At 36.4% G+C, this 23,096-nt stretch overlaps 1 protein-coding gene across 4 annotated transcripts in view; it reads right to left on the reverse strand.

Annotated features, from left to right (window-relative positions):
- Positions 1 to 8,089: 8,089 nt before the first annotated feature.
- LOC126721046 (WAT1-related protein At5g07050-like) overlaps positions 8,090 to 23,096 on the reverse strand; it is a 30,134-nt gene continuing 15,127 nt past the window's right edge. For 3 of the 4 annotated variants that reach the window (XM_050424013.1, XM_050424014.1, XM_050424012.1), the window contains 4 exons: positions 9,242 to 9,482; positions 8,733 to 8,891; positions 8,503 to 8,654; positions 8,090 to 8,385 (listed from right to left, as the gene is read on the reverse strand). In XM_050424013.1, the coding sequence (XP_050279970.1) occupies positions 8,256 to 8,385; positions 8,503 to 8,654; positions 8,733 to 8,891; positions 9,242 to 9,482 (682 nt within the window). In that variant the 3' untranslated portion in view covers positions 8,090 to 8,255. The remainder of the gene's footprint in view (positions 8,386 to 8,502; positions 8,655 to 8,732; positions 8,892 to 9,241; positions 9,483 to 23,096) is intronic. The other variant, XM_050424015.1, reaches the window with a different exon arrangement.

The following is a 23,096-nucleotide window of genomic DNA, read 5'->3' on the forward strand; positions in this document are numbered from 1 at the left end:
GTGCAGATAACAAGCTGGGTTGCTGTATGGTTGTAATGCAATTGTATTAGTAGGCTCAATGTTGATATTGTATAGTGTATTGAGATTGTTGTATACAAGTTAGTGAGGACAAGTGGCAGGGTGGTTATGACAGGGTGGCAAGTTAGCGGGTTAGAAGTTAGTTAGGAAATTGGGTTTAGTTGGAGTAGTGGTTAGTTGGAGTAGTACCAGACATAGGTTTAGAAGGCAAGGCATTAGTCAAGGGTATAAAGGGAAAAGGTTGTACAAAAAGATGAATAAGAAGATTGTTCCCAATTTACATTCTCTTTTTCTCTGTTCCCTTCTTTGTTATTTTCTCTTTTCCATTGGCTAGAGAAACCATATCCATCAATTCCACTCTTAACATTTGGTATCAGAGCCTTGTTCCTGCATACCATGACTGAAACACGTGTTGCTGCCATGACCATGGTGAATGAAGCTATTGCTTCTCTGCGTACCACTTCGGACCATTACAATAGGGATATCCAAAAAATCCAAAAGATTCAAGGAATCCATACTAGGACCTTGAATGAAATGAATCAAAAACTCAATTCCATTCTACAGAAATTGAATTCTCAAGATAGTAATTTACACTCACCTCAAAGAACGGTACCAGTGAATTTGAGTTCTTCAGCCTTGTCATTTGCAAGATCTGTGAAATTGGACTTCCCACGTTTTTCAGGTGATGATCCTACTAGTTGGGTCTATAAAGCCAATTAGTATTTTGGCTATTATCAAACCCCAGTTACAGAGAAGTTGCTAATTGTTTCATTTCACATGGAATTAGAGGCTTTGATTTGGTTCCAAGAAGCTGAGGAGGCTGGTGTGTTCACTAATTGGGATTCATTAGTGCAGGCTCTACACATAAGGTTTGGATCAGCTGCTTATGATGATCCTATGGAAGTGTTAACAAGGCTGAGACAATCTTCAATAGTGGCATTGTACAAGGTAGAGTTTGAAGTTGTGTCTAATAGGATCAAGGGTTTGTTCCCTTTACACAAGCTTAGCTGCTTCCTAAGTGGCTTGAAGGATGAAATCAAGCTTCCAATAAGGATGCTTAATCCAAGCACCTTGAATGAAGCATATCTGGATTGGCCAAGATTCAAGAGGAATATGTGTTCAGTTGCAAGAAGAATTCCAGATTTCAACAAGGAACAAGTAAGGGTTCTATCTTGGGCTTACCAGAGAATAATGTAGTAAGAGAATCTAAATCTAAGATACCAATTAAGAGACTAACCCCTACTTAGATGGATGAAAGAAGAAAGAGGGGGCTTTGCTATAATTGTGATGAGAAGTGGGGGTTGGGCACAAATGTAAGAATGCTAAACTGTTTTTGTTAAAGGGAATTGAATTAGCTTGTGGGGTGCAGTTTGGGGTACAGATCACTGAATTAGAGGAAGAAGTGGAAAGTGAGGTTGCTACTAAGGCAGTTAGCCAGGAAGAAGAGGTGGAGATTACCCTGTATGCACTCATAGGAACTCCTACACCTGCTACTATAAGGGTGAGGGGTAAGGTTAATGGGAGTGGGATAGTAATCCTAATAGACACTGGCAATTCCCATAATTTTGTAGATGCTTCTTTGGTTTCTAGGTTGCAATTAAGGATAGATGTTTCTAAGGTTTTAGAGGTTAAGGTAGCCAATGGTAGTGTGGTTAAAACTCAGGGATTTTGTAGTAATGTGCCAGTGTGCATTCAGGGAGTGAAGTTTGCATTCAATTCCATGTTTTAGCATTGGGGGGTTGTGATGCAGTATTGTGCACCCATTGGTTGAGCACTTTAGGTGAGATTCAATGGAATTTTAAACTCTTAACCATGGGTTTTGCTATGAGGATCATAAAGTACTGTTTCAAGGGTTAACTCCATCTTTGGGGTCTTCCATTGTGGATTGTAAGCAATTTTTCAAGGTACCTGTGAAGAAGGGACTGCTGTTACAGATTGCTAGTGTGGAGGCTGTTGTATTAAAGGTTAGGCTGCCTGTTGAAGTGGAATTATCGTTACAAGAGTTTGAGCATGTTTCTGAGACTCCTACAGGATTACCTCCTCTTAGGGGTCATGAGCATCCCATTGTTCTTAAAGAAGGAGCTTAACTTGTGTGCCAAAGACCCTATAGGTATCCCTTCTACCAAAACAATGAGATTGAGAAGATTGTGAAAGAATTGTTGTCTATGGGGTCAATTAGGAACAACAGCAGCCCCTTCGCCTTTCCTGTTTTGTTAGTAAGGAAAGCTGATGGATCATGGAGGATGTGCATTGATTATAGAGCACTTAACAATAACACTGTCAAGGATAAATTCTCAATTCTAGTTATTGATGAGTTGTTGGATGGATTGAGTGGAGCTGTCATTTTCTCCAAGCTGGACTTGATGTTTGGATATCATCAAATCAGAATGAGGGAAAAAGACATACCTAAAATAGCTTTTAGAACACATGAGGGCCATTATGAGTTTTTGGTGATGCCATTTGGTTTAACTAATGCTTCCTCCACCTTCCAATCATTGATGAACTAGGTATTTAAACCCTTTCTTAGACAGTTTGTATTAGTGTTCTTTGATGACATATTAGTCTATAGCAAGTCCATGGCTGATCATGTAATCCATCTAAGAAAGGTTTAGGAGATTTTAGCTACTAACAAGTTGTATGCTAAAAGGTCAAAGTCCATGTTTGCTTGTAAGGAAGTAGAGTATTTGGGGCATGTTATTCCTGCTAAGGGGGTTCATACTGATCTTAGGAAAGTTGTTGCAATGCAGCAATGGCCTATTCCTAAGGATATTAAGTCCTTGAGGGGGTTTTTAGGGTTCATTGGGTATTATAGGAAGTTTGTCAAGGAGTATGGCCAAATTGCAACCCCCTTGACAACCCTATTAAAAAAAAAGATTCCTTTTATTGGTCTAATGAGGTTGAGTTGGCTTTTCATCAACTTAAGGATGCTATGGTTAAACCTCCAGTGTTAGCTTTGCCAAACTTTGAACATCCATTTATGGTGGAGTGTGATGCTTCTGGAAGAGGGATTGGTGCAGTGCTAATGCAACATGGCAGGCCAATAGCTTACCACAATCAGGCACTTAAAGGTAAAAACTTGGCTTTGTCAACATATGAGAAAGAGTTGCTAGCCTTAGTCATTGATGTCAAGAGGTGGAGAGCTTATCTAGTGGGCAGGCCTTTTCTGTTAAAATTGACCAGCAGAGTTTGAAGTATTTGTTGTAGCAGAAAATTGGCACACCAGCCTAGCAGAAATGGTTTGCTAAATTGCTAGGCTATGTCTTTGTTGTTGAGTACAAGAAAGGCAAAGACAATTCAGTGGCTGATGCATTGTCTAGGAATGCTAATTTTGATGGTTGTACTTCTTGGGGAGTTTCAAAAGCTCATGAGGGGGTCTTATGCATGGTTTTATTTCCTTCTCTAGCTTGGTTGACTGATCTTAAGGCCAGTTATGCTTCTAAGCAGTAGGTACAAGATATTTTCCAAACTTTTCAGTTGGGAAAAGGGGTTCCAAAAGGGTATGTTGTGTAGAATGGGTTGTTGTTGTATAAAGGTAAGATTTATCTTGGGTCATGTGATGCTTTAAAGGCTGCTTTTCTACAGCAAGTCCATGACAGTCCTTTAGGAGGGCATTCAGGGTTTCTCAAGACCTTACATAGGGTGCAGAGAGATTTTTATTGGCCTGGTTTGAGATCTGATGTGAAGAAGCACGTTAGGGAATGTGATATATGACAAAGACTTAAGTATGAAACTTGTCATGTGGCTAGATTGTTACAACCCCTACCTATACCTAACAAACCTTTGCTTGATGTAAGCATGGATTTTGTTGAAGGCCTTCCTAAGTCTCAATCCAAAGATGTGGTTCTAGTAGTAGTGGACAGGCTTACCAAGTTTGTTCATTTTATTCCCTTGTCTTACCCTTATACAGCTACCAAGGTGGCTAATCTCTATCTACAACATGTGTTTAAATTGCATGGTATGCCAACTACCATTGGCTGAATTTTAGTTAAATACCAATTTTCATACCTATACCAAGTTGACTCCTTTTAAGGCTTTATTTGGCTATCCTCCCCCCAAGCTATTGGGTTTTATTCCAGGTACCACTAAGGTTAATAGTGCGGAAGTGCAATTGAGGACTAGACAGTAGCTTCTAGCCTTATTGAAGCAGAATTTGGTAGCAGCTCAAGAAAGGATGAAGGGGAATGCTGATATGCACAAGACTAAAAGGGAATTTGCTGAAGGTGATTGGGTATACCTCAAATTGATGCGTTACAAGCAAAAATCAATGAAGCAGAAGCATTTGGGCAAGTTAGCACCTAGATATTATGGACCTTTTCAGATTTTACATAGGGTTGGCAAGGTATCATACAAGTTGGATCTACCACCAGATTCTAGAATCCATCCTACATTCCATGTTTCCAGTATTAAGGAGAAGTTGGGCAAGCATGTGGCTACTGTTCCTTCATTACCTTCTGTGGATGCAGTTGGAAGTCTTAGTCCTGAACCAGTGGCTGTCTTGTAGACTAGAACTCATAATTTGAGAAGTAGGACTATTACTCAAGTCCTGGTGCAATGGCAAAGGGAAAGTGTTGATGATGCCACCTGGGAAGACTTGTACTTGCAGCAACAACAGTATCCTCACCTTGTGGGTGCTTTAAGGGGAGGGTACTTGTTAAGGATATTTGGGTTAGTGCAAATAACAAGCTAGGTTGTTGTATGATTGTAATGCAATTGTATTAGTAGTTTCAGTGTTGATATTGTATAGTGTATTGAGATTGTTGTATATAAGTTAGTGAGGACAAGTGGCAGGGTGGTTATAATAGGGTGGCAAGTTAGTGAGTTAGAAGTTAGTTAGGAAATTGGGTTTAGTTGGAGTAGTGGTTAGTTGGAGTAGTTCTAGACATGGGTTTGGAAGGCAAGGCATTAGTCAAGGGTATAAAGGGAAAAGGTTGTACAGAAAGATGAATAAGAAGATTGTTCCTAATCTACATTCTATTTTTCTCTGTTTCCTTCTCTGTTATTTTCTCTTTTCCATTGGAAGAGCTGACCTCGAATTCAGCTAGAGAAACCATATCCATCAATTCCACTCTTAACAATTATAGTTGGCTTAGATGATAAGAAAGTAAAGATAAACTAGTTTTATTCAAAGAAAATCGTTCTCGGCACAATCCGAGGAGATTAGTTCTTGTATATATCTCTTTTGAATTTGGTTACAAATCCAGTTCTTGTTCCTACAGTGTTTTTCTCTTAATTCTTTGATCCCTTTCCCTCAGGGTCTTCTTTCTATTTTATACTATCTTCTTTCTTTCATCTCCACCCTCCATTAATGCGGCTAGAGAGTTAGCTACAGAGTATTCAATGCGGTGGTAGCAGCTTTCTCTTAGATATTTCATAACTCTCCTTTGTCCTGTGCTTTCATGATGTATATCCTTATCAATTGAATCTCCTAGAACGTTGCTTCTGGATGGCAAACTACACTTTTTGACCTCTGCTTGGTTAAGCCAAGGAAGCATCCCTCCTCGGACCACTTTCTTGGACCATCATGACTAGACCCCTTTCTTTATTCACTAATACCAACTTCCATAACAACATTTACTCGTCCTCTGACTACTAGGCGTCCTCGAACCGAGCCCCTGGCCCAATATATATATTATTGGGCCTATCATCCCTACACTTCTTTTATTAAAAAAAAAAAATTGTTTGTGGATTATTGGAGGAAAACCCATTTTTAGGATTCATTTTTATGAATATTCCGTAGATAATTTTCTTAAATATGAAAATCTCATGAGATTTTGGAGAGCCATTTTCAAATAATACAAATTATCATGAGTTTATTTTTGGAAAAGTAATTTTCCAATGAGAAATTGAAATTCTATATAGTATTATTATAGAAAAGAGAAAATTTCCAAGTACTTTGGAAAACATTGTCCAAAATGGGAAAATTACATGTGTTTTAGAAAAGCATTCTCAAAGAGTATACCAAATCCATTTGGGAAAAAATATTTTCAAAGGAAAATCCCCTTTTTTTTTTGAAAAACAATATTAAATGAAAATCAAATGATTTCTTGAAAAATTCCTTGTATTTCACTAATGAAAACAATATTTTTAACTAATAATGTCATCCGTTAGTCAAGTAGGCATTTTGGTTATAGGTTGTTGTGGTTCGGTGGTGGTGGTTGTGTGGGTTTTGGCTGTGATGTTGGCTGTGTGAGTTTGATGTTGGCTATATGAGTTTAATGTTGGCTGTGTGGGCTGAAATGTGATTGTGTGAGTTTGATGTTGGCTATATGGGTCGAAATATGGCTGTGTGGATTAGAATGTGGCTGTGTGAGTTTGATTGGCTATGTGGGTCAAGATGTGGCTATGTGGGTTTGATGGAGTGAGAGGAAGAGAGGAAAAGAGGGAAGATAGAGATGGGAGAGAAAAGAGAGAATTGATTTGTTTATATTATTTGTTGATATAGTTTATATTATTTTAATAAGTTGTATGTAAAAATAGAAACTAGGATGTTGGGTGAGTTATAAAATGGGATGGTAAAATAGATAAAGTAGATCTCTAGAATGTAAAATAGAACTTTTTTGCATCCTCAAATGCTAGTGCTCTAATATATATATATATATATATATATATATATACTAAGGTGTGGGCTTGATTAGTTACGCCCTCAACCTTTTTTTTTTTTTTTTCTATTCTCTTTGTCTCTCTCTATTCACCTCTTCCTCACTATTCTTATTTAACCCTAAGTATTCATATTTTATTAACTTGGTATCAAAGCGATCCAACCCAAACGCAACTCTAACAGACTTGATTTAGGTTTTCAATTTTGTTTCGTTTTGCTTTATGGTTGATTTACACCAGGTGAAATACTAAATATTTTTTTCTTTAATATCTTTCACTTATCTTCAATCAATTATCATTATTATTTCTTTCTCAAAAAAAAAATATCATTATTATTTTGAAAAATGAGTTAAATTTTTTTTTTCCATTTAATTTTTTCTAGAATTATTAGAAAAATTAATAAGTATTCATTATAATTATGAATGTTCAATTAATTTGCCTAAGTATATACAACTTATCACAAATGATTTCCTAAAAAAAAATATTATCACTAATTAAATGTACTTGGTAAATAAATATAAGAGAAAAATGTAGGTTCATACTGTAATGTTATATGACTAATTAATAACATTCACATTAGTGGTGCTAAAAATTTTAGCTTTTAACAATTCAGAAAGTTATTTTATTTATTTTAACACTTCACTTTACAATAAACCCAACATCAAAGATTCTTTTTCTTTTTTTACCACTCCATTTAAATATATATATATTTTTTTTAAATTCACTTTTTGCTATAGTAATGAGAAGATGTGACCCCCACGGAATAAACTTTTTTTTATCACTTTGTGCTACGATAAACTGTAACTAGTTTGTATAATTTTTTTACTTTACTGCCACTAATGTAGCTTAGCTTTTTAGTGTTTTGGATGCTAAAATAGCATTTTGGCTATTTTAGCATCACCAATGTAAATGTTTTTTGCATCATGTTAGTGTACACGTGATGGATGATTACACCATACTATGATGCACTCTCGTGTAGACAATTACACTCACTAGGAAAATAGTATTGCTTCACAAATGTATGATGTATCATATGATCAATGTATTAGTATTTTTACTGAACAATTATGTCTTTTGGATAATAAATATCGCTTCATGAAGGGATATGTCTATTACCAAGAGACATCAAAGTAACTATAAACAAATGGACCCTCATTTAGTTTTGGACCCTTGATTCTCTCTGCATACATATTACAACCTAACCAGACACCCATCCATATTTAGGTCCATCACATTGATTATATTTCCATTAGACCGGGTATATATGGGAAACATACATTTGCCTCCAAAAGTTCAAACTCATTTGGAGTTATCTTGCTCCAACTCATGATGAGGCAATTGAAGAGATGATCTATTTATAGTTTTAATCACATAATTTTTTAATGATTCATGTGATTTGTTTAATAATATAAATAAATAGTCTAATAAATTTACAAAATAGTTTCAAATCAGTTTGGAGCCAAAATTTGTCCCATGGATAATAGATTTATGAAAAAAAATTAGATAAAAACTCCAATACATCTTTTGATGCAACGGTTTGTATGATACTAGCAAGCATTTGGGCAAAATTTTAAAATAAAGTGATTATATTATCCTTAACCGATGAGGTTACAGTTTCAATACAAATTTATCTACCTGTATTACTTCTCTTGTTTGATTTCAATACCTTGCTCGGACGTGGTTTGCTCTAACAGTTTTTCCACCTTCTCTTTTTCCTTCCCCCAAAGCGTGGCGTACAGACCAATAATTATCAACATAGCTCCGATAACACTGGAATCAAAGTGGAGAGTATAAGAATTGCTAATTCTAAATTTATGCCTTTGTCATTATTTTCCCCCTAGAAAATTCATTTTTCACCAAAGCTAACTCAAAAATCAATATACTTACCTTCCAATGTATAAAGCATCTCCCAAAATGAGTAGTCCCATAATGGCTACTATTAATGTGCTCAATGGTCTAAATGCTGTCATGAAAACTGGCCCTTTTAGCCTAATTGCCAATGTTTGAACATATACTGTAATTCCAAAAATCACAACTCCCTGAAAAAAGAAATACTATATAATTAGCTTTTCTCAAATCTAAATAGGAAAATATGGCTGTGGCATTCAAAAATTTACACTATAGATTGGAGCAAAAAGGCTGATGTTCCATGACAATTTCCATGACGAAGTTTTATGATCCAAAATTGCTGTCATGATAGTCGAGAGTATAGCACCTGATAAGCACGTTAATGATGTAAGTGCTATTGGTGCTGGATACATCTTAATTGTAGCTGTCTGCAATAGTCATATATGCGTATTAGTTTATAATTTTATACATCTTTTTCCAAATTTAAATTGAAACAGCATTAGTTTCCAATATGTGTAGTTGTAATTCTAGTTACTATATTACAAGTATACAACATAGTGAACGTAATGCATGATGGCCTCCAATGATCACTCTTATAATGATAAAGTTTTTTAACTGATCAAAGAAGCAATATTGGCTGTTATGTAAGACCAAATGAGACTCATTCTGTTAGCTTTCCTTAAAGCACCCAGATTAGGATAGTTTATGTGTAGCTAGCCTAACCCTTTTTGGCTGTATAGAAAAACCATGTTTTATGTAAATAACAACTAAGAATCACCTGTAAGATGTAGAATGCTGACAATGAAACGTAAGAAGTAACAAGCATGAGGGAGCCCTTTATTGAATCCTTGTCTAAGAATACTTTTGATCGGGTCACAGATTGATGCGAGTGATGAATATGTAAAGAAATCACAGTGATTCCCTTGTATAGGGTCATGAGTGCTGCACCAGAAAATGCAACAACAGTTCCCAATATCTTCACTTGAGAACTGCGCTTGGAAATCTCTATCTTCTCCATCCTGAATATGCCAAACAAAACTTATTAAGCTATCCACGAATCAATAATCAATGGATAATTTGGAATCGTGTAATGTTACGGATACTACAAAATTACAAATGTGATATGTTTTACTAAAGTTTAAGCAACCCCACACAAAAGTAATTAAAAGTTTATTCTTATGTACTTGTTAACGTGTATAAAATCAATCATATTCTTTGTAAGATCGATTTGTAATTTTTTTATTATTATTGTAAAACTAATAGCAATAGTTTTAGCAAATAACATTTGGAATCATTTTCATATAATGTCGAATGACATATCACACATACAAAAGATAATTCCAGTGGTCGACAATTTTAGGATTTTTTTTTTTTTTTTAATAATTTGATTGTTGGTGGAGGGGCAATGGCGCAACCACTAAAGGTACAAGGGGGTCATGGTTGATGTAGAATGAAAATTTGGAAGGGCTATATCTTGTTCTAGCTTAAGGAAATCCTTATGTCCATAAGGAGGCCCTTGAATCCATAAGAAAAACTTGGAGTCGACTAGAGAGGGGAAAAAAAAAAAAAAAAAGGAGAAAACTCTTTAGAAAATATTATTAATATTCTAAAGTGTAATTTTAGTTGTACATATTACAGTCCTATTTGAAGGTTTTTGAAAACTTATTTTGCAAGTCAAAATATTTCTAAGTTGATCCTAATTTATACAAAACAAAATTTACATCTCTCCTCATGAATATCCATATATCAAAGAAATCCTATAAATCATGTATCTAATCAAGAAAATCTTCCTTATAAGAACAACCATTAAAATTTTCAACTCTTTCATAAAATGTATAATCCTTATGAATGTCATGAAAGGAATGGTGATTGACAAAGGTTGCTTGTGAGTTACATCTTTGTGATTGTTGTCCTTTTTGTTTTAGGCAATTCAAATCTAACGTGAAAGAGCATGTCCCGAATCTTATGGATTTCTCGAGTCATCTTATTACTATTAGATTGAATTATGGCTCAAAGGGTCTACACCCTTCTATCACCATTAATAGGGTATAAAGAAAAATGATTAGTTTGTATCTAATATTTTTTAATAAACTTTGCACATATTTATTTGTTAATTAAACACATTTTGTTTTATATCTATTGATTTATAAAATACTTTTACATTTTGTTGATACCCATTTTCACAACACATTTTCCACAAGCCTAATTTAACTAAGCCCAACTTCCTTGTGGATCCAATTCATATATTAAATTATATTTTATTCATTTAAGCATGGCCCAAGCCCATGCGACTCATTGGGGGAAATTGGGACAAAATGGGCTTCTGCCCTATTTGGGCAAAGTAATTAGCCTTTTGCCCTTCTTCCCAAACTAAATAGGGAAATAGCCCTCTTTTGAAAATCGAGTTTCTCAAAATCGAGTTAAAAAAAAAAAAAAAAAATTATGGAGCCCTATAGTGACGTTTTTAAGGATCTATAGTGACATTTTAAGAACCTATAGTGACGTTTTATAACTTGATATCCATGAAATCGAGTTATAGGCAATTTAATTGCCTATAACTCGATTTCATGGATATCAAGTTATAAAACGTCACTATAGGTCTTTATAAACGTCACTATAGGTCCTTGAAAACGTCACTATAGGGCTTAAATCGATTTTGAGAAACTCGATTTTCAAAAGAGGGGCATTTCCCTATTTAGTTTGGGATGAAGGGCAAAAGGCTAATTACTTTGCCCAAAAAGGGCAGAAGCCCATTTTGTCCGGGAAATTGAGCAAGTGTAGTTTGGAGGGTATGGGTCAATTCCTTTCGGACCTTTTGCATGAGCCTATCTCAAGTGTGCTACCAAGCGAGTTAAGCACGCGGGTAGCACCTCAAGCTCATGAAGGAGGTTTTGTACCTAAAATTTCCACCCTAAAAGATCTTTAATACTCTAGTTGTCTGTGACCTAAAGTTTTTGTCTTAACCCATTTTTGTCTTTAAAACATAGTTGGTTCTTATTGGCCAACTCCAGCTGCTAGTCATCACTTAGGTGAGTATTCCAATAATCTGAAATAGCTGGCAAAAGGTAGCCAATTAGAGCAAACTCCTTTATTTCCAAAATTATGTAGAAAGCAATCAACTCATCTCCTAAGTGTAAGGTTAAATTTATTCAATCATGTGTTGGTTTTATTCCGTGCCAAATTTACTTGTATTTTAGCAATTAGATACCCAGTATTTAGGTGGGAATCATGTAAGGGTTATGTGTGAGAGAGTGTGAAGAAAACTCAAAATGTGTACAAATCAAAGGAGTCTCGCGACTGACAAGTCACCAAAGTGGCACACGTCTGAAGCATGCAGGAAACTGAAGGGTCACGATAATTAGAGCACTACAAGACAAAAATATACAATCTGGCTAGGCAGTTAGCTCGCGACTCAAACTCGCGACTCGTTCCAATCGCAAGGCTGAGTCACCAGAATGCCCTATTTGGATGAAAAATGACATTTCACATTCCTCACATAAATTACTATAAATACCCTTATACCCACGAAAGGTAAAGAGTTTCTAGAGAGAATTTTGAGAGAGAAACCCTAGAGAAAAACAAGATTAATACATCCACAATTTTCATCATTTGATTCTCTAAATTCCTCTACTCTCACCCTCTCTATTGACATATCCTTGAGAGGTATATTTTGCCAAATCCTTATCTCACCATCCCCATATCAATGAGGAGGTATTTTAGTGCTTGGGAAGCAGTTCAGAGATGACCAATTTACTTGGTTGATGCAATGGGCTTATTGCGAGATCCGAGAAGCTAATGAAGACAAGGTTAGGCGTAACCCTGTTGGAGCAATAAGCTTGAAGGGCTTAGGTGCATTGGATAGATTAGGCTTGGAGGGTCTTCTACTACTCATGTATCCCAATTGTATTCTTTAATGGATCATTTAACTGCTTGGAGTGCGTCAGAGAGGTTTTTCGCCAAGTTCTTCCGTTTCCTCTTCGATAACACGTGCCGATGTTATCTTTGTATTTGCATCTCTCTTTCCTTACTCTTTACCTTTTAATTGCTGCTATGTTTGTGATTAATTATGGTTTAGAGTGTTTTACCTATTTGGTTATAGCTTATATACATCATTCCGAACATATATTGTTTATGTACAAGCTTGTGTTGGTATTGTTAAATTTGGGGGTCTAAACATTCAGTAGTGTTTTACACATTAATTGAACTTTCAATTGGTATCAGAGCAAGTGCACTTGCTATGGTTTCATTACCTAAGTGTGATCCTAGACCCCTTTGCTATGGATGAAACTATGGATAAGGCTATGTTGAACTGTGGTTTAAATGTTTGTAATAATGACTCTATGAGTATGTTTGAAGATTGTCCTAACAATGAACTCCTAGAGTTATTAAAAACAAAGAAACATGCTAGGATGTTTGTTCACGTGCTGAAATATTTTGAAAATGAGAACCAAATACTACACAATAGTCTATGTGAATCAAATTCCTTGATTAAGAAGTATAATAGAAGGAATAGAATATTGTGTGATAAGGTTGATGATCTTAAAAAGAAAATTCAATCTAACAAGAGAGTGGAAAATGAAGATAATTTTTGTTTAAAGATCAAGAGTGCTTGTCCCATGCTTGCTTATTTGTGCACACCTCCTTGAAGGTATTTAATTTGTGTTTATGGTATCTTGACAGTGGCTGTTCTCGCCATAGGACAGGAGATAAATCATTATTTAAGTCACTCAAAGAGAGGGTCAGTGACTATGTGACATTTGGCAATGGAAGCCATGCTCAAGTACTTGGCAAAGGGACTATTGAGATATCGAGGCTACCTCTATTGAAGGATGTCTTATACATCAAAGGGCTTAAGGCAAATCTCTTAAGCATCACTCAAATATGTGATGAAGACTTCCTTATTCAATTCTCAAAGAAAGGGTGTGTAATCATTGATGAAGAAGGGATTCAAGTATTGGAGGGAAATAGGACTACCGACAATTGCTACGGAGTAGTTCCAACATCAACGATTTCCTGTAGAAGTGCTCGTGTTGACATGTTGGAACTTTGGCATCAACGATTTAGGCATGCTAACTTTAAACAAGTGGCTAAAGTGTCTAAACTTGAAGCTGTTGTGGGGCTTCCAAAATTTGGAAAGGTGGAGAAGACTATTTGTGGTGGATGCCAAATAGGGAAGCAAACAAAGTCAAATCATCACAAGGTGAATGTGATTTCTACCTCACGATGTTTAGAGCTTATTCATGTTGATCTAATGGGGCCCACAAGAACTGAAAGCCTAGGAGGAAAAAGGAACATCATGGTCATCGTTGATGATTTCTCAAGATACACTTGGGTGGAATTTCTTAGAGAAAAATTAGAAGCAAGTGAGAAGATGGAAATTTTGTGCAAAAGACTTCAAAACAAGAAAAGGGTTCCTATTGTCAAGATAAGGAGTGATCATGGCAATGAGTTTGAGAATACAAGATTTGAGTCTTTTTGTGAGAAAAATGGGATTAAAAAGGAATTTTCAGCTCCTAAAACTCCTCAACAAAATGGGGTAGTTGAGAGGAAGAATTGGGTGATTCAAGAAATGGCAAGAGTTATGCTACTCAACAAGAAAATTCCTCAAAAGTTTTGGAGAGAAGCTGTGAACACTTCTTGTCATATTGGTAATAGAATATTCTTCCAAGTGGGAACAAAGAATCCACCAAATGAAATTTGGAATGGAAAGAAGCCTAAAGTGAAGTACTTCCGAGTCTTTAGGAGCAAATGTTACATTCTAAATGATCGGGAGAACCTTGGAAAATTCAATGCCAAAAGTGATGAAGGCATTTTCCTTGGTTATTCTACCACTAGTTGGGCATATATAGTCTTCAACAAGAGAAAAAAGACGGTGATAGAGTCCATCAATGTGGTGATTGATGACACCATAACAAAAGTAGAGATTGATGATGATGTAGAAGGACCAAGCTCCAAAGAATCCACAGTTGAGATTAAAGCACAAGATATTGAAGTGGAGGACTTACACTGGAAAAGGAATCGAATCTCATGAACTCTATGAAAGTTCAAATATGTGTATAAACACCCTTGAACGTTTAGACCCCCAATTTACAACTTAACCAATTCAAGCATTATGTCAAACAACTAGTGTGCGGAAAATGAACATAAGCTATAATATAGAATTGGAAAAACTATCTAAACCAAATTAAAATCACAACCTACAGCAGATAATAAAAGGCAAAGATAAAAGGAAAGGAAGATGCAAACACAAAGACAACACGCGATGTGTTATCGAAGAGGAAACCGAAGCCCTCAGCGTAAAACCTCTCCGCCGCCCTCCAAGCGATAAACAATCCACTAGAAAATGTAGTTGGGATACATGGACAGCAATAGACCCTCCAAGCCTAATCTACCCAGTGCACCTAAGCCCTCCAAGCTTCTTGCTCCAACGAGGTTGCGCCGGACCTTTTTCTTTTCTAGCTTCCCGGATTCTGCTACTAGACCGTAGCATCAACCAATGTAGATTGGTTCCTTCCTAACTGCTTCCCAGAAAACCAAACAGCCCTCTCACAGTGATGAATATGGTGAGAACAAGGTTTTGGTAAAATGTCTCTCAAGGGTTTGACAATGGAGAGGAAGAGAGTTGAGAAATTTGAAGATACTCTAATGTATAGATTGTAGGTGAATCAATCTTGTTTTTCTTTAGGGTTTCTCTCTCAAAATTTTCTCTGGAAGCTCTCTTTCATTTGTGGATATAAGGGGTATTTATACTGGAGTGAGTGAGGAATGTGAAACGTCAGGTTTTACAAAACAGGGGTGGCTCACGGCTTGACCTCGCGACTTGACTGAGTCGCGAGATCCAGTCGCGAGATAACCGTATGGCCAATTGTCCTGTTTTGTCCTGTAGTGCTCCAGCTAGCATGACTGTTCACCTTCTGGCACGCTTGGCACATGTGCTGCGACTGGCGGCTTGAAGCCGCGAGCCACCCGCGAGAACAAGCCGCGAGTCTCTATTTTCTTGCACACTCTTGAGCAATCAACACTCTATCTCACTCACTACCCTTACAACAAACCCACCTAAATACAGGGTTACTAAATGCTGAAATACAAGCAAATTTGGCACGGAATAAAGCCAATAAAATGGTTGATTAAATTCAACCTTACACTCTAGAATGGAGACAAGGTCAATTGTCTAGATCATTAAGTCCTCTCACCCCTCTAGAAGTTCATCCTCTTATCTCTCGGAATAATGATGTGTCCACCTCAAAGAAGCCATCATCAAGAATGGTTAAAAACCATCCAGAAAGTAACATCATTAGGTCTCTAGATGAAGGTTTTCATCTAAGAAAGGGAAACACACTTCTTGCCAATCATGTGACGTACCATTGCCACCTTGCCTAATTTGAGCCGAAAAATGTAGAAGAAGCACTTCAAGATGAAAATTGGGTGGACTCAATGCATGAAGAGCTAAATCAATTTGTAAGAAATGATGTATGGGAACTTGTTTCTAGGCCTAAAAATGTTCATGTCATCGGCACCAAATGGATTTTCAAAACAAGACTAATGAAGATGGCGAGATTATACGAAATAAGTCTCGATTGGTGGCTCAAGGATACACTTAAGTGGAAGGAGTAGATTTTGATGAATCCTTCTGTCAATTGCATGCACTATGAACTTCAAACTCTATCAAATGGATGTGAAATGTGCATTTCTCAATGGATGCCTAAATGAAGAAGTGTTTGTCGAACAAGCAAATGGTTTCCAAGATCCTCACTTCCCGGATCATGTGTTGAGATTGAAGAAGGCTCTTGATGGTTTGAAACAAGCTCCTAGAGCTTGGTATGATTGGCTTACACATTACCTCTTGGACAGAGGATTCAAAAGAGGATATGCCGATCGGACTCTATTTGTCAAGACTGATGAGGACTACCTTCTTGGGGCTCAAATATATGTTGATGACATTGTATTTAGAGCTACCACTGATGCTCGAGCTATAGAGTTCTCCAAAGAGATGAAAAAGAATTTGAGATGAGTAAGGTGAAGGAGCTTACATTTTTCTTGGGACTTCAAGTCAAGTAAAAGAAGGAGGGTATATTCATTTCACATGAAAAATATGCTAGAAATCTTGTCAAGAAGTTTGAATTAGATTCCAAAAAGCATGCCTCCACTCCCATGACCACAAAGCTTAATCTTGATCCTTCTGGGGTAAAAGTGAGTCCAAATTTGTATAGGAGCATCATTGGGAGTTTACTCTATCTTACGGCAAGTAGACCAAATATTGCTTTTAGCATGGGAGTTTGTGCTCGATATCAAGCCGCTCCGAAGGAATCCCACTTGACTACTGTGAAGTGAATCATACGATATGTTAATGGCACTCTGGAATTATGGCTTGTGGTACTTAAAGGATTCCAATGCATGCCTTGCGAGGTATTCAGATGCAAATTGGGCTGGAAGTGTGGATGACTGGAAGAGTACCTTAGGTGGTTGTTTCTATCTTGGCAACAACCTTGTCTCTTGGAGAGCAAGAAACAAAATTCAGTGTCTCTCTTTAAGGCGGAAGCAGAGTACATAGCTGCTGGGAGCTACTACACACAACTTCTCTGGATGAAGAAGATGCTTCATGACTACGGGATTCCTCAAGATACAATATATGTGTTCTGTGACAACACCAGTGCTATAAACCTCTTTAAGAATCCGGTTCAGCATTCAAATTCAAAGCACATAGAGATATGTTATCACTTCATCCGGGATCTGGTGGAAGATAAAGTCGTGTGTCTTGAATTCATAAATACGGACAACCAAAAGGTAGACATCTTCACCAAACCTCTCGATGGTCCATGGTTTGAATCACTCCGTAAGACCATCGGCATTGATACAATTCCCTGAATCTCATATGTGATGTGTGCTTTACTTATCTATCTTGATTTGATCTCACTTGTGTATAGCACACACCACTTTATCGGTCACATGTATAGCATATTTTGACAAATTTTTGTTTGTTTTTAAAAGCTTTGAATGTTTTCTTTTTTATCAATCATTACTTTCTTTTGTGTAAAAAATCCAAAAACACATAAAAAGTAGAAAATCCAAAAAGTTTTATCAGCATTATTGTGTTTTGTCACATGCATGTTTTGCCTTGTACCTTCGTACAAATGGTTTTGTGCATTTATAAGCATAGCTTGTTCTCTATGCACCATATCATTGTGGGAAAAATCTTGACATCTATGTGACTGTTGTAAATAAATCTTCAAACTTGTTGTGAATGATTAGTTAATGGTTTTGTTGATCTTGAGACTTGCATAGACTTGTACTTATATATCTTCCCACACTTTTATTTTTTTACTTAAAGAGCTCAACAAATGTAAATCTCAAAATGAAAAGAGATAATGAGTTGCAAAAGTTGTCGCACATACTAGTATTTAACTAGGAAAAAGGGAAAATGACTTTTATGAAAATGTATGGTGTCCAAAAGCCAAAGGCTTACTAATCAAATTGAAATATCAAAAATTTCAAGCATCAATCTCAAAATGAGATGTATTGTTCCAAAATAATCAAATTTATGAAATGTATGAAGCCAAATGAAAAGCTTCACAATTATGTATTCAAGTTTTGTGGGAGGTCATATATGCATATTTCTATAATTGAGATTGTTCACTCTTCCTCGTGCTAATTGTGTATGTCTTGGTTGAATTGATCATTGAAGCTTCACATTAGACTAAGAACTATCTCATCTTTGATACCCACACACATCACACGTGTTTATGTTCAATGAATGCCTTATTCACTCGTGTGATTGTACTTATTTAATTGTGTTGCACTTACTCAATCATATATTGATCAAACACAAAAATATTTTTTAGTATTTTAATTGTTTTTGGAAAGTGTTTTTGTTTTGAAAAATTTCAAACTTTTCAAAAATTGTGCAACTCTGTTTTGGCGACTCACTCTCGCGGGTCAATCTAGTTGCGAGACCCCAGTCTCAAGCTTACTCAGAAGCTCTCGTGACTCTCTAGCGAGTCAAGCCCCCAGTCACAAAAAAGACTTAGAAAAATTTCAAATTTTCTAGGTTTTTAGCATTTTCGCGACTCACTTTGGCGACTAGTTCGCAAGTGGAAGCTCCAGTCACGAGTTTACTCAGAATGCTTCACGACTCCCTTCACGACTTAATCACGAGTGGACCTTCCTGTTGCGAAAAACACTTAGACAAATTTTTCAAAAATTTTCACACAAGATTTTGGCGATTTGACTTGGCGACTTGCTCACGACTCATTCTAGTCACAAAAAACGCTTGTTTTGCACAAATAGGGTTAAATCCAAGACAGTTTTCAAAATTTTTTCAGTTTTCCCTCGCATCACGTGCTGTTTCATTGTCTTGTCCGCCTCTCCCTCTTCTGAAATCTTTTCACTCACAAAACCTCCATTTTCTTCATCAATCCTTCACCAATCTTTAAGAAAAGGTATGGGTTTTCTCTTTTTCTCAAAGTATTTCATGTTTCTAGCCCTTGATTTCTTGGATTTTGTGTTTTTGTTGAGATTTGAAAATATGACGTTAGAATATGGTTTGTTGATATTTTGTTGAGTTTGATGTATGAGTTTTGTTGGTTTTGGTAGTATAATGCCTTATATATATTTTTTTTTTCATGTATATTTCTTACTTTTGTGCATTATACCATGTTTGTGTTGTGTTGTGCATATCATGTCCATGATAAAATGTCTTCTAGACATTTTCTTGTGTTTCTGTGGATTCCATGGAATACAATGGCTGTAGGGATATTCATGTTTCTTTGATTTTGAAACATCATATGATTATGTGTTTTTACACTTTGCCCTAATTTGCACACGCTTTGCATTTGATGCACACACACACACACACACTATTTGACATGTTTGAATGCTTAAAGTCATGATTCTATCATGTATTGATGAATTATGTCTATACATGTCAATTTTGGTTGCATTACACTTTAAATTTCTGTTTTTAGTGTTGTATTTCAATTTCCATTGTGCTGGTATTAACTTGTTGCTAATCAAGTTTGCTGCCCTTTGCATTTCATCGTGCTCTTTGATTTGACTAGATACAGCTTGATAATGTCTCCATTCAAGAAATCAGTTGTGAAAAGAAGTAGTAGCAAAGGATAGGAACCAGTGATTGACCTTGATAGCTTCACTCCTAAGTCAAAGAAGACTCGATCATTGACAGGATTTTATGATGCTAACAAGTTCAGATCATATGCCACATCTCAAGCCTATAAGAACTACTTCCAGGATGCTCCCATATTGGTTGAAAGGGTAGTTGAGCAAGCTTTTCTTCTTTATACAAAAATTCTAAAATGGTTTGCATCCAAGAATTGGAACTTCCTTCTAAACAACTTTGAAGAACCATATGAAAATATGGTGAAGGAATTCTATGCAAATGCCATTTCTGAAGGGGTTGAGCTGAAATGTTGGGTAGTGGATAGAACTTCACAGTGACACCTTACTATCTTGCTAACATTCTGTGCATCAACCAGCCCACATTTCCTAAGCCACCGGTGTATGATGACTTGAATTTGGAGGAAGATTTACTTCGGGAAACTCTTGGAGCTAACCTGGAATTCTCTCCCAATGGGAAATCAATTAGTGTTTACTCACTATCTCCAAAATTGAGGGTGCTTACAACAATCATGTTCCATAACCTCTATCCTCTATCAAGCACCGGATACATGAATCTCAACAGAGTTTTATTCCTTCATGACCTGATTACTGATGAAGAGATTGATATTTGCGATCATATCTTCCATATTTTGAGTAAAATTGTTGAGAGAATTGACTCAAGGAACTACATTCCTTTCTGCTGCCTCATTTCAAAAATTTTGAAGCTCAAAGGCATTCATCCACTGGAAGATGAGTATCCCTACCCTAAGCCAAGTCCAATCAACATTCGTACTCTCAATGCTAGCATAGGTCACAACCGAAAGGGAGTCAAGCCAGAGAGTCTAGCTCCTCATGGTGGTTCACACTCTAGCTCACACTCCTATGATGAGAAGTTAGACAACATTATGGCATCTGTCCAAGACATAAGCACCAAGATGTTCGGACTTGCATCTCTCATGCACTCTCACCACATCCATTGTAATACGAGGTTCACTTCTCACCAAACTCAATTAGACCAAATCCAAAGAAAGCTAGAAGAAAATGAGGACTAGCTATTCCATGAAAAAAAGGGAGAGATGGTTCATGATAGAGGGAGAAAGAGCTTGATCAAAGGGGGAGTATTGAAGTCGAAGAACAAGAGAAAGAAAAGGCCTATACTTAATATTTTGCTTTATATTATCTTATATCATGGTTTATGTTATGTATTTAAACTATGCTTTAGATTTGTACCTTTGCTTTGTAGCTTATTAGTACTTTTAGTTAATGTTATGCATTTTCTTTAGTACTCCACACTTGTGCCCTTGTTGGATCTTGTATCCTTGATGCAAATACCTTTGTGTTTTTGTATCGGTTGTGTGTTAGACATGCAAATAACACTTTGCATTGAGCTTATTTGCTTGCATGGCCGGATGTTCATTCCTTGTGTGAATGGTCATTGTGATCACTATTTATAATGATTGTTCATGTTTGGTCAAGCCATGCTTTATTGCTATAGTTGTTACTGCTTGATCGCATTGTGCTTATTCTATATGTATTTCAATATTTCTAATTACAATGATCATCTTGTGTTATTGTTTTCAGGAAAACTTGTCTATTTGGTTCAAGAGCTTCTCAGTTTCTAGGGTTAGGTGTGAGTGAGTTTTGGTAACTATTCCCAACTCACATTTCAAGTCTAGAGTATGTTTTAGGGTTTTGTCACAGAATAGCCAAAGGCGGAGATTGTAAGGTTGAATTTATTCAATCATGTGTTGGCTTTATTCCGTGCCAAATTTTCTTGTATTTTAGCAATTAAATACCCTATATTTAGGTGAGAATCATGTAAGGGTTGTGTGTGAGAGAGTGTGAAGAAAACTCAAGATGTGTGCAAATCAAAGGAATCTCACGACTGGATCTCGCAATTGACTTGTGACTGGCAAGTCACTAAAGTGGTATATGTGTGAAGCATGCAAGGAACTAAAGGGTCACAATAGCTGGAGCACTACAGGACAAAAATATACAGTCTAGCCAGGCAGTTAACTCATGACTTAAACTCGCAACTCATTCCAGTCGCGAGGCTAAGTCGCCAGAATGCCTTGTTTGGATGAAAACTAACTTTTCACATTCCTCACATACACTACTATAAATTCCCTTATACCCACAAAATGTAGAGAGCTTCTAGAGAGAAACCCTAAAGAAAAACAAGATTGACTCATCCACATTCTTCATCATTTGATTCTCCAAGTTCCTCTACTCTCACCCTCTCTATTGACATATCCTTGAAAGGTACATTTTGCCAAATCCTTATCTCATCATACCCGTATCAATAAGGAGGTATTTTGGTGCTTGGAAAGCAATTCAGAGATGACCAATTTACTTGGTTGATGCAATGGGCTTATTGCGGGATCCGGGAAGCTAAAGAAGATAAGGTTAGGCGTAACCCTGTTGGAGCAAGAAGTTTGGAAGGCTTAGGTGCATTGGGTAGATTAGGCTCAGAGGGTCTTCTGCTATTCATGTATCCCAACTGTATTCTTTAATAGATCATTTGACCGCTTGGAGGGCGACAGAGAGGTTTTTTGCCGAGTTCTTTAGTTTCCTCTTCGATAACACGTGCTAGTGTTATCTCTGTGTTTACATCTCTCTTCCCTTACTCTTTACCTTTTAATTGCTATTATGTTTGTGATTAATTATGGTTTAGAGTGTACCTATTTGGTTATAGCTTATATACATCATTCCGTACATATATTGTTTATGTATAAGCTTATATTGGTATTATTAAATTTGGGGGTCTAAACATTCATTAGTGTTTGACACACTAATTGAACTTTCACTAAGCATAAAGCAAACTACACCAAATCATGGAAATAGCACTTAGGAGGACCAAAGCTGCTCTCTCTGTCCAAAAACTAGCCATTAGCAACACCCTAAATTCAATATAAAACTCTCTCTTCAACTCAAAAATAGACCAACTACGATTTGCCCCATAGATTTGAAACTTTGGAACAAAAGCTCATTCAACCAGTTAACGCCCTCACAATTTTGAAACTTAGGGGTGGAAATATGGGTACAGAGGAACCTTCTCTCTTTTACTCACAGCCTCTGTCAATTTCCTCTTCTTGTTGACTATGGGTAGTTTTGAACTTGTTGTGTTTTTATGCAATTTTCAGCATTTTTGTTATTGGTGTTTTGATTTCTCTCTTGTTAAAACACCATTAGCCTTTGTTTTCTATACATTATGCATTTTGGACTTGATTCTCCACAAATAAACATTTCTAAAGAACCTAAAGGGAGATTTGAGCTAATCCTGCATTTTTGCCCCCTTGTTGCAAAACGTCCCCAACACATTTTAAACTATGTTTATAATTGTTTTTATATTACTATATATAAAATAATATGTAGTATGTAGAAACGGAAAAAAATCAACAAGTATATTTTAAATTAAGACCCTCAAAGATAAATTTTTGGCTCTACCAAAGGATAAGTCCCATCACCCCACTACAATTCTAAAAGGGGCAACATCTTTGTTAGAGGACTACCAAAGGCTT

The sequence above is a fragment of the Quercus robur genome, chromosome 4 (assembly GCF_932294415.1).
Source record: "Quercus robur chromosome 4, dhQueRobu3.1, whole genome shotgun sequence".
In the NCBI taxonomy this organism is placed as follows: Eukaryota; Viridiplantae; Streptophyta; class Magnoliopsida; order Fagales; family Fagaceae; genus Quercus; species Quercus robur.